Source organism: Hemiscyllium ocellatum, chromosome 4 (genome assembly GCF_020745735.1).
Source record: "Hemiscyllium ocellatum isolate sHemOce1 chromosome 4, sHemOce1.pat.X.cur, whole genome shotgun sequence".
NCBI classification, from domain to species: Eukaryota; Metazoa; Chordata; class Chondrichthyes; order Orectolobiformes; family Hemiscylliidae; genus Hemiscyllium; species Hemiscyllium ocellatum.
Window position 1 is genome coordinate 101,087,238 of NC_083404.1, and position 16,207 is coordinate 101,103,444.

A 16,207-nucleotide genomic window follows, 5' to 3' on the forward strand; every position below is an offset into this window, starting at 1 on the left:
TATTTTCTCCCTAGTTACCCTTTTGTCCTTAACGTATTTGTAGAAACCCTTTGGATTCTCCTTAATTCTATTTGCCAAAGCTATCTCATGTCCCCTTTTTGCCCTCCTGATTTCCCTCTTAAATATACTCCTACTTCCTTTATACTCTTCTAAGGATTCTCTCGATCTATCCTGTCTATACCTTACATATGCTCCCTTCTTTTTCTTAACCAAACTCTCAATTTCTTTAGTCTACCAGCATTCCCTATACCTACCAGCCTTTCCTTTCACCCTGACAGGAATATACTTTCTCTGGATTCTCATTATCTCATTTCTGAAGGCTTCCCATTTTCCAGCCGTACCTTTACCTGTGAACATCTGCCCCCAATCAACTTTTGAAAGTTCTTGCCTAATACTGTCAAAATTGGCCTTTCTCCAATTTAGAACTTCAACTTTTAGATCTGGTCCATCCCTTTTCTATCACTATTTTAAATCTAATAGAATTATGGTTGCTGGCCCCAAAGTGCTCTCCCACTGAAACCTCAGTCACCTGCCCTGCCTTATTTCCCAAGAGTAGGTCAAGTTTTGCACCTTCTTTAGTAGGTACATCCACATACTGAATCAGAAAATTTTCTTGTACACACTTAACAAATTCCTCTCCATCTAAACCTTTAACATCTGATTGAAGATTTGTAGCTCGGGTATCCATTGTTGTGGTTCTGCTCGCCGAGCTGGAAGTTTTTGCTGCAAACGTTTCGTTCCCTGGCTAGGGAACATCATCAGTGCTGTTGGAGCCTCGTGTGAAGCGCTGCTTTGATGTTTCTTCCGGTATTTATAGTGGTTTGTTCTTGCCGCTTCCGGGTGTCAGTTTCAGCTGCAGTGATTTGTATGTGGGGTCCAGGTCGATGTGTCTGTTGATGGATGTTCTTGCCGTTTCCGGGTGTCAGTTTCAGCTGTAGTGGTTTGTATATGGTGTCCAGGTCAATGTGTCTGTTGATGGAGTTTGGGGATGAATGCCATGCTTCTAGGAATTCTCTGGCTGTTCTCTGTCTGGCTTGTCCTATGATAGTGGTGTTTTCCCAGTCAAATTCATGTTGCTGGTTGTCTGAGTGTATGGCTACTAGAAATAGCTGGTCGTGTCGTTTTGTGGCTAGCTGATGTTCATGGATGCGGATTGTTAGCTGTCTTCCTGTTTGTCCTATATAGTGTTTTGTGCAGTCCTTGCATGGTATTTTGTAAACTACGTTAGTTTGGCTCATGCTGGGTATTGGGTCCTTTGTTCTAGTGAGTTGTTGTCTGAGCGTGGATGTTGGCTTGTTTGCTGTTATGAGTCCTAAGGGTCGCAGTAGTCTGGCTGTCAGTTCTGAGACGCTCCTGACGTATGGTAGAGTGGCTAGTCCTTTTGGTTGTGGCATGTCCTCGTTCCTCGGTCTATCTCTTAGGCATCTGGTGATAAAGTTGCGTGGGTATCCGTTTTTGGCGAATACCTTGTATAGATGTTCCTCTTCCTCTTTTCGCAGTTCTGGTGTACTGCAGTGTGTTGTGGCCCTTTTGAATAGTGTCCTGATGCAGCTTACATACATAACAGAACACAGGAGGCCGAACCTATCAACAAGGATGGCATACTTAAACTACTGGACCTGTGCCTCACCACACACTTTACATTCAACAATCAGATATACGAACAAATCAACGGAACACCCATGGGATCACCAATCTCGGGACTTATAGCAGAGGCAGTTATGCAAAGGTTAGAACATACAGCCATACCACAAATCCAACCCAAACTCTGGATCAGATATGTTGATGACACCTTTGTAATCATCAAAAACACAGATATAGAAAAAACACACCGAATCATCAACGCCACACTCACAGGAATCCGATTCACACGAGAAGAGGAAAAGGATAGCCAACTCCCATTCCTAGACGTGTTAGTAGAGAGAACACCCAACGGAGAATTCACCACAAGGGTACACAGGAAACCAACACACACAGACCAAGTCTTAAACTATGAAAGTAACCACCCCAACACACACAAACGAAGCTGCATCAGGACACTATTCAGAAGGGCCACAACACACTGCAGTATACCAGAACTGCGAAAAGAGGAAGAGGAACATCAACAGACACATCGACCTGGACCCCACATACAAATCACTGCAGCTGAAACTGACACCCGGAAGCGGCAAGAACAAACCACTATAAATACCGGAAGAAACATCAAAGCAGCGCTTCACACGAGGCTCCAACAGCACTGATGATGTTCCCTAGCCAGGGAACGAAACGTTTGCAGCAAAAACTTCCAGCTCGGCGAGCAGAACCACAAAAACCTTTAACACTATGGCAGTGGGAAAGTTAAAATCCCCTACCATAATCACCCTATTATTCTTAAAGATAGCTGAGATCTCCTTACAAATTTGTTTATCAATTTCCCTCTGACTATTAGGAGGTCTATAATACACTCTCAATAAGGTGATCATCCCTTTCTTATTTCTCAGTTCCACCCAAATAACCTCCCTGGATGTATATCAAGAATATCCTCCCTCAGCACAGCTGTAATGCTATCCCTTATAAAAAACGCCATTCCCATCCTCTTGCCTCCCTTTCTATCCTTCCTGTAGCATTTGTGTCCTGGAACATTAAGCTTCCAATCCTGCCCATCCCTGAGCCATGTTTCTGTAATTGCTATGATATCCCAGTCCCATGTTCCGAACGATGCCCTGAGCTCATCTGCCTTCCCTGTTAGGCTCCTTGTATTGAAATAAATGCAGTTTGATTTATTAGTCCTACCTTGTCCCTGCCTGCCCTGACTGTTTGTTTGACTCACTTCTGTTCTCAACTGTATCAGTCTCAGATTGACCTCTTTTCTCACTATCTCCCTGCCCCCCCAACCACCTTAGTAGTTTAAATCCTCCCGAGCAGCTCCAGCAAATTTCTCTGCCAGTATATTAGTTCCCTTCCAATTTAGGAGCAATCCATCGTTCTTGTACAGGTCACTTCTACCCCGAAAGAGATTTGATCTCTATGACTATTTGAACACCTTTATCTCTTTGTACATCATCACGTCCCAATTGCTCACGATTTAAGAGATACTTGATACCTCTGTTCCTTCTATCATGCATCTACATTATACTTCACCTGTTATGGTCTTGCCTACTGACAGGGGAGACATTGGCCTTGTGATATTATCGCTACACAATTAATCCAGAAACCCAGGTACTGGGGACCCAAATTTGAATCCCTGGTAGATGGTAGATGATGGAATTTGAATTCAGTAATGGTCTGAAATTAAGAGTCTCATTGATTGTAAGAAGAACCCAGCTGTTCACTAATGTGCACTTTTAGGAAAGAAAACTACCATCCTTACCTGATCTGGCCTCAATGTGACTCCAGACCCACAACGATGTAGTTGATTCTTAACTGCCCTCTGGACAATTAGGGATGGGCAATAAATGCTGGTCTAGCCAGCAATGCCCACATGTGATTTTTTAAAAAAACTAACTGCCTGTTCAAATCTGCTTGAAACTGCATTGCACCTTCCTCACAAATCTCATTTCCACCTTGTTTTGTGTCCTCTGCAAAATGCAAAAATATGTGTCAACATATTTGATATTGGCTGCTCAACTTCCTTCTATTACAGCTCGATACTGTGGATATAGTGTAGGATTAAACATCTGAAACAAACGTTCCTGTTTGTTGGAGTGATTTGGAGGGATATTTGGCCCTCTCCTTCCCCAACTGGCTTTAGACATAATAGATAATAAATCTTGAACAGCAAGGCTAATTTATGTTTTCTCTTCATTTGTACAGATTTGAAAAGTTTAATACTCGTTAAACTGCTTAATGATGTGTACAGATGATGGGTGAGCAGAGCCCATTACTTTTAGATATGGCTGAAGTAGACAAATTCTGTGAGCATCATGGCCTTATTTCAATGCTCATTTGAGTTAGATAATTAACTCAACATTCCAAAAAATTAGGCTGGTTGGTAAATCTGGAGAAAGTGAGGACTGCAGATGCTGGAGATCAGAGCTGCAAAATGTGTTGCTGGAAAAGCGCAGCAGGTCAGGCAGCATCCAAGGAGCAGGAGAAGAAGGGCTTATGCCCGAAACATTGATTCTCCTGCTCCTTGGATGCTGCCTGACCTGCTGCGCTTTTCCAGCAACACATTTTTCAGCTCTAGTTGGTAAAACTGAAGTGAAGTTACTATAGTCTGACCAAACCATGTAGCTGCTGTCTCATTGGAGAGAGAAGACTGGTGGTGGCTTAACTTTAGGGTCACCATTCCTCAAGTAAAGGGAGAAGTTGAGAAGGAGAGTCCTTCATAATTCTCTCACCAGCTGAGATTACTGAGCCCAAGCTGTTGGCGTCATTCTGAATCACAAACCAATCCAAATTATAGTGAGCCACTATATATTGCAAAGTACTGGTGATTATGACTAAGTTAAAATCATTGTTATTGGATTGGAGAATTGTCATCACCATCATGTAAGTTTGAAGTGTTGTTGCATTTCTAACTCATCAATGACACAGGAGATATTTCTAAAATGTAAGTAGGCCAAGATGTTATAATGTATGGATAGTGGAAAATAGTAGTACAAAACAAAATACTGCAGATGCTGGAAATTTGGAATAAAAGCCAAAAATACTAAGAATACTCAACAGGTGAGGCAGCATCTACGGACAAAAACCAAGATAATATCTCAGCTTACCTTTCAGGTGAACTTCCATTGTTCTGATGTTAAGTGGTAAAAATAACTTTATTGTGCTTTCAACTTCAATTGCCTAAGAATGTAATCAATTTTTTTGAATTGTATCATACTGAATTTAGATTGTTTGTTTATATTAACTCTTAAATTTATGCCGTTATGGGATCTGGGCATCATTGGAACGATAGAATTAATTGTCTGTCAGTAATTACCCTTAGCTCAGTGGATCACAAAACATTCTAGAGGGAAGTTAAGAGTCGGTCATTTTTGCTGTCAGTCAGGTCTTTCAGAGACTGGGTAAGCTCAGTAATTTTCCTCCTGTAAAGGATGTGAGTGAACCATTCCGGTTTTTGTGACAATATGGTGGTAGAATATCTAGTGACTGGGCATTCTTCAGTCTTCAGGTCATGGGCAGATGAGATCAGATCACATCAAAGCTTTTGTAGATTAAGTAAATACAATGCTAACATTTACGTAATGGCTATTAAAAGCTTTTCCATGTTGCCTTGAGGCACTTCAATCTCATGTCTTTTATGTATCTGCATTATTAATACATGCATAAAATTCATAACACAAGAAATAAGTGCTAGCCCAGCTAGCGATGTCCACATCTCACAAGTGAATACAAAAAAAAAGGCTATTTGACCAAACAAGTCTGTGTCGTGCTGTTAATACTCCACATGAGTTTCCTCCTGCACTATCCACCATATTTAAGCTGATGTTTCTAGTCCTTTTTCTAGTTTCCTGCTAAAAGCATTGAAACAATTTGCCTCAAGACATTTTCAGTTAGCACATTTCACATTCTAACCACTCTGTGAATAAAAACATTTCTCTTTGTATCCTTCTTGGTTTATTAGTAATTTATGGCTCAAAGTTTAGGATACCCCTCACAAGTGGAAACATCATGTGGAATTTTCTCTTATGAGACCAAGAGTCAAATGCCAGCTGAGACCTTTGTTTAGGGACTTGACAGGTATTCCTGTCTAATTACATTCTTCTCAACACATTGCACATGCATTAGATTAGATTTCCTGCAGTGTGGTAACAGGCCCTTTGGGTTAACCAGTCCACATTGACCTTCCGAAGAGCAACCCATCCATACCCATCCCCCTCTGACTAATGCACCTGACACTATGGGCAATTTAGCATGGCCAGTTCACCTGACCTGCACATCTTTGAACTGTGGAAGGAAACCGACGCAGACACGGGGAGAATCTCCTGTGTGCAATCTCCACACAGTGGCCTGAAGCTGGAACTGAATCTGGGACCCTGGTGCTGTGAGGCAGCTGTGTTAACGACTGAGCCACCGTGTGGCATTGTTTCAATGCCAGTCGGTATTAATAGTGGATAAATCCAATTCCAGAGGGAAACCTGGCTTCTTAGATCCTAACATTTTTTTAAGCCATGGAGTTGCTAAACTTGTCACAAGAGGCTGCCATCCACATTTAATGCACAAAAAAATTGTTAAAAGGAAAAATAACACATGACATTACACTGGGAAAATTCAAACTATCCCAGCTATATCCATACAAGCACATAACTCTTGTTGAAGCATTGTCGTTATCTGTGCACTATGACTTCATCTCTGTTAGGTCAGTACAGCTGCAACAGTAAATACTGATGCAAAATATTCATTTAGTATCTCCCCCATTTTCTGTGGCTCCACACAAAGGCCGCCTTGCTGATCTCTGAGGGGCCCTATTCTCTCCCCAGTTATCCTTTTGTCCTTAACTTATTTGTAAAAACCTGTGGATTCTCCTTAATTCTATTTGCCAAAGCTATCTCATGTCCCCTTTTTGCCCTCCTGATTTCGCTCTTAAGTAAACTCCTACTTCCTTTATACTCTTCTAAGGATTCACTTGATCTATCCTGTCTATACCTTACATATGCTTCCTTCTTTTTCTTAACCAACCCTCAATTTCTTAAGTCATCCAGTATTCCCTATACCTACCAGCCTTCCCTTTCACCCTGAAGGAATATACTTTCTTTGGATTCTTGTTATCTCATTTCTGAAGGCTTCCCATTTTCCAGCCGTACCTTTACCTGCGAACATCTGCCTCCAATCAGCTTTCGAAAATTCTTGCCTAATACCGTCAAAATTGGCCTTTCTCCAATTTAGAACTTCAACTAGAACTGGTCTATCCTTTTCCGTTACTGTTTTAAAACGAATAGAATTATGGTCACTGACCCCAAAGGGCTCCCCCACTAACACCCCAGTCACCTGCCCTGCCTTATTTCCCAAGAGTAGGTCAATTTTTGCACCTTCTCTAGGAGGTACATCCACATACTGAATCAGAAAATTTTCTTGTACGCACTTAAGAAATTCCTCTCCATCTAAACCTTTAACACTATGGCAGTCCCAGTCTATGTTTGGAAAGTTAAAATCCCCTACCATAAGTATCCTATTATTCTTATTGATAGCTGAGGTCTCCTTACAAGTTTGTTTCTCAATTTCCCTCTGACTATTAGGGTGTCTACAACAGGATCTGGACCAGATGGGCCAATGGGCTGAGAAGTGGCAGATGGAGTTTAATTCACATTAAATGCGAGGTGCTGCATTTTGGGAAAGCAAATCTTAGCAGGACTTATACACTTAATGGTAAGGTCCTAGGGAGTGTTGCTGAACAAAGAGACCTTGGAATGCAGGTTCATAGCTCCTTGAAAGTGGAGTCGCAGATAGATAGGATAGTGAAGAAGGCGTTTGGTATGCTTTCCTTTGTTGTTCAGAATATTGAGTACAGGAGTTGGGAGGTCATTTTGCGACTTTACAGGACATTGGTTAGGCAACTGTTGGAATATTGCATGCAATTCTGGTCTCCTTCCTATCGGAAAGATGTTGTGAAACTTGAAAGGGTTCAGAAAAGATTTACAAGGATATGCCAGGGTTGGAGGATTTGAGCTATAGGGAGAGGCTGAACAGGCTGGGGCTGTTTTCCCTGGAGCATTGGAGGCTGAGGGTGACCTTATAGAGGTTTACAAAATTGAGGGGCATGGATAGAATAAATAGTAAAAGTCTTTTCCCTGGGGTGGGGGAGTCCAGAACTAGAGGGCATAGGTTTATGGTGAGAGGGGAAAGATATAAAAGAGACCTAAGGGGCAACTTTTTCATGCAGAGGGTGGTATGTGTATGGAATGAACTGCCAGAAGATGTGGTGGAGGCTGGTACAATTGCAACACTTAAAAGGCATTTGGATGGGTATATGAATAGGAAAGGTTTGGAGGGATATGGGCCGGGTGCTGGCAGGTGGGACTAGATTGGGTTGGGATATCTGGTCGGCATGGACGGGTTGGACCGAAGGGTCTGTTTCCATGCTGTACATCCCTATGACTATGACATAGTAAAAGGCACCCAGACTCTGCAATCTTGGAACATCACTCAGTCTCTGCTCATAATTTTCACCCACTGCAGAGATGTCAGAGACCAGGCAAATAGCAATGCTTCCCTTTAGTAATACCTACCTATATGAAGGCTCTTCAGGCGAGAAAAGGAATTTTTTTCTTTTTCCCCTTTGAATGGCGCAAGAGGTCATCCTGACTGATAAGGGAAGCCTGGAAGGAGGTCAGTGCCTGTGGGCAACTCAAGAAAACCTGACAGCACGGTGGGTTGGTGGTTAGCACTGGTGCTAGGGACCCAGGTTCGATTCCAGTTTTGGGCGACTGTCTGTGTGGAGTTTGCACATTCTCCCCGTGTCTGCGTGGGTTTCCTCTAGGTACTCTGGTTCCTTTTCACAGTCCAAAGATATGCAGGTTAGGTGAATTGGCCAAGCTAAATTGTCCGTATTGTTCAGGGATATGTAGATGAGATGCTTTAGTCAGGGGTAAATGTAAAGTAATAGAGTTGGGGAATGGATCTAGGTGGGCATACTCTTTGGAGGGTCAGTGTGGACTTGTTTGGCCAAGTCCAAATGGCCTTTTTCCATGCTGTTGGGATTCTATGACACCGGAGCTGCAAGAGGATGAAATACCCTTTTGCGCTCTGCCTGGTACGTACCACCATCGATGCTTCATGCTCCTGTGAATTAGCATCGTAAAGTCGAAACCATTTAGGACAGTATGTCCATCAGATGCCTCATATGCAGTCAATGTCCATCTTGCGATTGCAGCTACCAATGTCACATTACTGGCATCACAATGGTACTGACCCTTTAAACTTGCCAGGATTTACACTTAAGAAAGAACACTATCACTCAGCAGCTCTTGTACAATCAGCTCACTGATTTCCATTACAACCAAGAGAATGTGCAGTTTTCACTAAAGCCTTGCGCAGTACAGGAAGCAACCACATAAAGTGACAAATTGAGTTGAGCTCCCTTTAGCATTTAGCTTCACTTGCCAGCCCTGGTCAGGTTTGCTGGTATCTGTTAATGTGGCTGCCTCACTTGAGCAGGCTTGCTTACTCAGTCAGACTTCATCCATTATACTGTGAGCACTTAGTGATAATAGACCAGACTGTATGACTGAGACTTCTCATGACCTAAGCACCTGCAGAGATTTCACACCTAACAAGAAGTATTTGCACAATGAATAGGTTTGATTTATGAAGCATCCAAATAACCAAAAAGGTTTCTACTCAATAGAGATTCACACCTCATAAATATAATTGGATTTGTAAACAGAAACACTTAGAACTTTTGGCTAACAAAATTGTGCTTGTGAATGTAATGGCAGTGGCCTGGGGTGTTGGTGAATATTCATGACTGGTTAATGAATGCAAAATAGGTCGTAACCCAACTCACCTGAAAAGTTCTTGGAACTTAACAAAAAATGTTTAACCTGATGTTGGGAAAGTGATTTTTTTTTGCCTCATGCTCAATTAATTTACCCTATCTACTTTTCAGAAGGCTGTTGTTGGGCCAGGAAATTTCACCCATTCTCTACATTGCTGAATCTTCTTTATTGTAAAGGAAAGAGCCCTAAGCTATTGAATATTTTTGATAGTTATCATCTCATTTCTGATACCATTAGCATAAATCCTTCCTGACTTGGTGCCAACATTTCCCAGTCTTTTTGATAATACTGGAGTCCTGTACAAGTTTAACATAATTTGTCTGTTTTGTAATTCTATGTTGCTAGAAATAAATGCTAATGCTTTATTAGCATTTTTAATTAATTATTGTTTTAAATATAAAACTTTAAATACGATAATAGACAATAGATGCAGGAGTAGGCCATTCTGCCCTTCGAGCCTGCACCGCCATTCAATATGATCATGACTGATCATCCTTAATCAGTATCCTGTTCCTGCCTTATCTCCATAACCCTTGATTCCACAATCCTTGAGAGTTCTATCCAACTCTTTCTTAAATGAATCCAGAGACTGGGCCTCCACTGCTCTCTGGGGCAGAGCATTCCACACAGCCACCACTCTCTGGGTGAAGAAGTTTCTCCTCATCTCTGTCCTAAATGGTCTACCCCGTATTAGTAAGCTGTGTCCTCTGGTTCGGCACTCACCCATCAGCGGAAACATGTTTCCTACCTCCCGAGTGTCCAATCCTTTAATAATCTTCTAAGTCTCAATCAGATCCCCTCTCAGTCTTCTAAACTCAAGGGTATACAAGCTCAGTCGCTCCAGTCTTTCAGTATAAGGTAATCCCGCCATTCCAGGAATTGACCTGATGAACCTACGCTGCACTCCCTCTATAGTCAGAATGTCTTTCCTCAAATTTGGAGACCAGAACCAGGTGTGGTCTCACCAGGCCCCTGTACAGCTGCAGAAGAACCTCTTTGCTTCTATACTCAATCCCTCTTGTTATGAAGGCCAGCATGCTATTAACCTTCTTCACTACCTGCTGTACCTGCATGCTTACCTTCATTGACTGGTGTACAAGAAGACCCAGATCTCTCTGTACTGCCCCTTTACCTAAATTGATTCCATTTAGGTAGTAATCTGCCTTCCTGTTCTTGCCACCATACATTTATCAACATTAAACTGCATCTGCCATGCACCTGCCCACTCACCTAACTTGTCCAGGTCACCCTATAATCTCCTAACATCCTCCTCACATTTCACCCTGCCACCCAGCTTAGTATCATCAGCAAATTTGCTAATGTTATTACTAATACCATCTTCTATATCATTAACATATATTGTAAAAAGCTGCGGTCTTGGTACTGATCCCTGCGTTACCCCACTGGTCACTGCCTGCCATTCCGAAATGGAGCCGTTTATCACTACTCTTTGTTTCCTATCAGCCAACCAACTTTCAATCCAAGTTAGTACTTTGCTCCTAGTACTATGCGCCCTAATTTTGCTCACTAACCTCCTATGTGGGACTTTATCAAAAGCTTTCTGAAAGTCCAGGTACACTACATCTACTGGATCTCCCTAGTCCACCTTCGGAGTTACATCCTCAAAGAATTCCAGAAGATTAGTCAAGCATGATTTCCCCTTCATAAATCCATGCTGACTCTGACCTATCCTGTTACTACTACCCAGATGTCGTAATTTCATCCTTTAAAATAGATTCCAGCATTTTTTTCACCACTGAGGTCAGACTAACTGGTCTATAATTTCCTGCTTTCTCTCTCCCAACTTTCTTAAAAAGTGGTACAATATTAGCCACCCTTCAATCCGCAGGAACTGATCCCGAATCTATCGATCTCTGGAAAACAATCACCAACGCATCCACAATTTCTTGAGCCACCTCCTTCAGTATCCTGGGATGTACACCATTAGGCCCCGGGGACTTATCAACCTTCAGACCTAACAGTCTCTCCAACACCAATTCCTGGCAAATATAAATTCCCTTAAGTTCAGGTCCTTCAGCCAATGTTATCTCAGGGAGGTTGCTTGTGTCTTCCCCAGTGAACACAGATCTGAAGTACCAATTCAATTCTTCTGCCATTTCTTTATTCCCATAATATATTACCCTGTTTCTGTCTTCAAGGGCCCAATTTTAGTCTTAACCATTTTTTTTGCCTTTTACATACCTAAAAAAACTTTTACTATCCTCCTTTATATTATTGGCCAGTTTACCTTCAGACCTCATTTTTTTCTCTGTGTATTTCCTTCTTAGTAATCCTCTGTTGTTCTTTAAAAGTTTCCCAGTCCTCCATTTTCCTACTTATCTTTGCTATGTTATACTTTTTCTCTTTTAACTTTATATGTTTCTTAACTTCCCTCATCAGCCACGGCCACCCATGCCTCCTCCTAGGATCTTTCTTCCTTTTTGGAATGAACTGATCCTGCATCTTCTGCATTATACACAGAAATATCCACCATTGTTCCTCCACTGTCATCCCTGCTAAGGTATTGCACCATTGAACTTTGGCCAGCTGCTCCCTCTTAGCTCCATAGTTCCCTTTATTCAACAGAAATATTGTCACTTCCGATTGTACCCTCTCTCTCTCAAATTGCAGATTGAGGCTTAATGTATTATGGTGACTACTTCCCAATGGCTCCTTCACTTTGAGGTACCTGACCAATTCTGGTTTGTTGCACAATACCAGATCCAGAATTGCCTTCTCCCTGGTCAGCTCCAGCACCAGCTGTTTCTAAGAATCCATCTCTGAGGCACTCCACAAAGTCTCTTTCTTGAGGTCCAATACCATCCTGATTCTCCCAGTCTACCTGCATGTTGAAATCCCCCATAACAACTGTGGTAACCTCTTTGCGACAGGCCAATTTCAGCTCCTGATTCAACTTACATCTGACATCCAGACTACTGTTCGGGGGTCTGTAGATAACTCCCAATCGTCCAAATACTAGTGACAACTACGCCTCTAAAGCTTTTTTAGCACTAGCATTTAGCAGGGGAAGGGGGTGGCGCAATGGTATTAGCATTGGACAGCAATCCAAAGGCTCAGGCCAATGTTCTGAAGACATGAACTTGTTGCATAAATGAAGAATTTGCTATAAGATAATCGATTTGTTTTGGGCAATTGTTTGGACAACAGAAAACAAAGGTTATGGGAAGTTTTTTGAATTGGAAAATGTGATGTGTGATATTCCACAGTGGTCTTTGATGGGAACACTCTTACCCTCAACATACACAAACGTTCAGACTTAAGAATTGCATGCTCAGCATCAACCTTTTGTGATGACAATGATTTGGTAAGATTTAAAGGTTGAAAGATGCCACAATTCACAGGATTTGTACCTAGGTTATAGATACATTTCACTTTGTAAAATTTTGAGTGGAGTATGGGAATAGAATGCAGATACTTTGTTTATTAAAATGACAGTTTAATGTTAGCAATTGCAACTTCAGTTTATTTCTTTTTCTTTTCCAGATACTTTATAATGAAGGAGAGACTGACACAAACTATGCATTTTCTCTGTACGGGCGATTTTGCCATGAAATTAAGCTGGACTATTCCCCATATATCAACTATTTCACTCGTGTTTATTGGAATAGATCATATCGTGTATACAGAGTCAACACACTGATATCATTTCAGTACTAGTGATGTTCAAAGCCTTTCCAATTACTGTCTTTGTTAATGTTGTGTATATTTAATGCTTATGTTAAGTAATGTCCCATTTTACAGACAGCCTTTTAAATGGAACTTTTAAAAGCATATAAATACATTTGGTTTTTTTTTAACTTATTTTTACAAATTATTCTGAAATGAGAAGAGGGCGAAGCTTTTGTTTTGTATTCAGCCATGGGTGTTGTTCAGAATGGAGGTCTAAAACAAAAACTTGCAGCAGGATGAAATAAGTTCATCCATATCAGTTAATTTGCTGCAGAAAGTTACTGTATTTACTTGTTTGTAAAAGGAACTGACCACCCTGAGGTTCACATTGTCTTATAAAGCTCTGCACTCTAGATGGAGCTTAAGCACACTCAGACATAATGTACATTTATTATACATGCTTTGTTCAGATGTCAGTTTAAATATTTCTGTGAAAGTATTACTGTTGGTACTTTACTTCACTATTTTTGGTTACAGGCACACAAAGAAGCAGGACCTTAATGTTAAGTCTTTGAGGCCTTACTGAAAATTGGTAGAAGTTATGTTAGTTTTTCTTAAATTACCCGCTTGGTAAGTGGAAACGGGAACATCCTTCAGTAGAATCTGGTTTAACATTCATGCAGTGCACATGTACAGTAAACAACTTTTTTCTTTGTAAAATATGAATGGTTTTCATGTCATTGAATTGTTAGCAGGTGCACAGTTAAACCTTTTAGTTTTAAGTTGTAAGTAAACCTTGGTTTCTAAATAGTGATAAACAGAGTTGAAGATTGATCCTCTATTCCCTTTATTTTGGAAAAGTATGTTTTGAGCCCACATGCCTGGGGTCATGAGCCACGCTCCAGGTGAGGAAGGAAACCGAGAAGAATTGAAAGAAGGCATCTGCACTTCAAGATTACTCAAATACTGCTAGTGTGATATATTTTTATTTATGGTCTAACATATGACTCAATTTATTAGACCCATTTTGGGAAGATTACCATTGAAGTTACAAAATTGGGAAAGAAGTGACTTGCCTCAGCCATTCCAGTGATATAAAGATGGAACGTGTCAAAAACTCACTTTTAAAAAAAATATAATAATTTGTAAGTGAAAAGTGGTATTGCTGTAGGTTAGACATTAATCTCGAGGATATGTGCTGAAATCCAGTCCAGGTTGAAGAGGTAAATATCTCTGTATTCTGTTGTAAATGGGTTTGAACAGTTTCAAACCAGTTCCACACAGGCATGGTATGCAACACAAAACCAGTTTGATCAGCAGCCTTACTCAGAAATTTGCAGGATACTTTAGTGTTGGAACACATTTAGGGCTGGGATTAGAAGGGTTAGGAAAAGAAATCTTTGTTAACCATTTGTTTGATTGTAACAAACATGCTTTTATTTCAACTGCCAAAGAACTTAGCAAAGAGCACTATTGTATACGGTAGTTTTATAGTTAATTCATGGTAAGAAGTTAAAAAGGGGATTTGGCTGATTATGGCGAGTTGGTTAACCATAATGCATTAAATAAATAGCAAGGTGTATGCAACAGTATCTGGGGTAGGAATAGATGATTCATCCTCTCCACCATGTTCCACAGTTCAAATAGATCTTGGTTCTTTTGTAACCCAATTAAAGGTATCCATTTTGGTGCACCTGTTGTGACTTCTTTATTTAATAAAATATCTTGAAAATTTCAGTTGTCACAACGTCTGTATTGTATGGAAGATAGAGTTCAAAGGTTTCCACAATCCTTGATGTGGGGAAAAGATGCTTCATGATTTCATTAATTTTAAAATTGTTCTCTTTTTCTGGATTCCCAAGCCAGTGGAAATACTATGTCTTTGTGCCTTTTTATCTGTTTACCATTCAAATACCTTAAATACAAACCATGTCTGTGCAACCTGATTTCACAGTTTAATCCCTAAGCCCTAGTATAATTTTGGTGGCTATCTATGTGTACTCTCTGCAAGACCAGTGTATCATTTCTGAGGCGCACTGTTCAAAACTAGTTTAAAAATATAAGCAAGGAGCAGATGAAGGCCTTTTCACCTCTCGATCCTATTCCACTATTTTACAACATCTGATTGTAACCTCAGTTCCATATACCCACTGACTGCTGATCACCTTTCAACCCCTTGCTTAACCTTAATATTTATGCTTTGCCTTAAAAACATCCAGGCTCTGCCTCCACTTTTTTCACAAAGTGAGTACCAAAAACTGATTTGACCCTCTGAGAAAAAAGCATTTCACCTCATTTGTATTTAAAATTTTTGACCCTTTATTTTGTAACATTGATCCCTAGTCCTAGATACACTCATAACAGGAAACATCCTCTCTGCATCTTCCCCGTCAAGATCCCTCAGAATCTTATAGGTTGCGATGAAGTCGCCCCTTACTATTCATATCTCTAGCAAGTACAAGCCTAGTCTATCCAGCCTTTTCTCGTTTCTTGAAAGGAAACATTCCAGATATTCTCTGGTAAACCTTCTCTGAACTGCTTCCTCAGCATTAACATACGTCCTCAAATCAAGAGACACCAACATTGTTTACAGTACTCTAGATGTTGTAACACCAGCGCCCAGTATAACAGATGCGTAATCTCCCTACTTTTGTATTCCGTTCTCTTTGCAATTAAATACAATATTCTGTTAAATTTCCTAATTACTTGCTGTACCTACATACTAATCTTTTCCAAGTCATGTCACAGCAGACCAGATCTCAATTCGTCTTGGAGCTTTATAATTTCTCACAATTTAGAGAATATCCTAGAATCAGGAAATCATACAGTACAGAAGACACTTTTTGGCCTTTCAAGCTGGCTCCAACTGAAAAAAAACTACTCTAAATCTACACGATTCCTACTTGACCCATAGCCTTGAATATTACAACCTTGAGCACATGAAATGTTATAAGGTTTCCTGCCTCAACTGCCTCACAGGCAGTGCATTCTACATTCCCACCACGCTCTGGGTGAAAAAAACATTTTCTTACAAATCCTCTAAATGTTCTGCCTTTTAACGTGAATTATGCCCCTTTGTTATTGACCCTTCAAGTAAGAGGAACAGTTCCTCATAATTGCAGACATCTCAATCAAGTCCCCTTTCAGCCTTCTATGCT

General features: G+C 40.7%; 1 protein-coding gene across 5 annotated transcripts in view; it reads left to right on the forward strand.

The window, feature by feature from the left end:
- LOC132815029 (probable C-mannosyltransferase DPY19L4) overlaps window positions 1–14,786 on the forward strand; it is a 101,484-nt gene extending 86,698 nt beyond the window's left edge. For all 5 annotated transcript variants that reach the window (XM_060823684.1, XM_060823683.1, XM_060823681.1 and 2 more), the window contains exon 19: window positions 12,924–14,786. In XM_060823684.1, the coding sequence (XP_060679667.1) occupies window positions 12,924–13,097 (174 nt within the window). In that variant the 3' untranslated portion in view covers window positions 13,098–14,786. The remainder of the gene's footprint in view (window positions 1–12,923) is intronic.
- The last annotated feature ends 1,421 nt before the right edge of the window (window positions 14,787–16,207 follow it).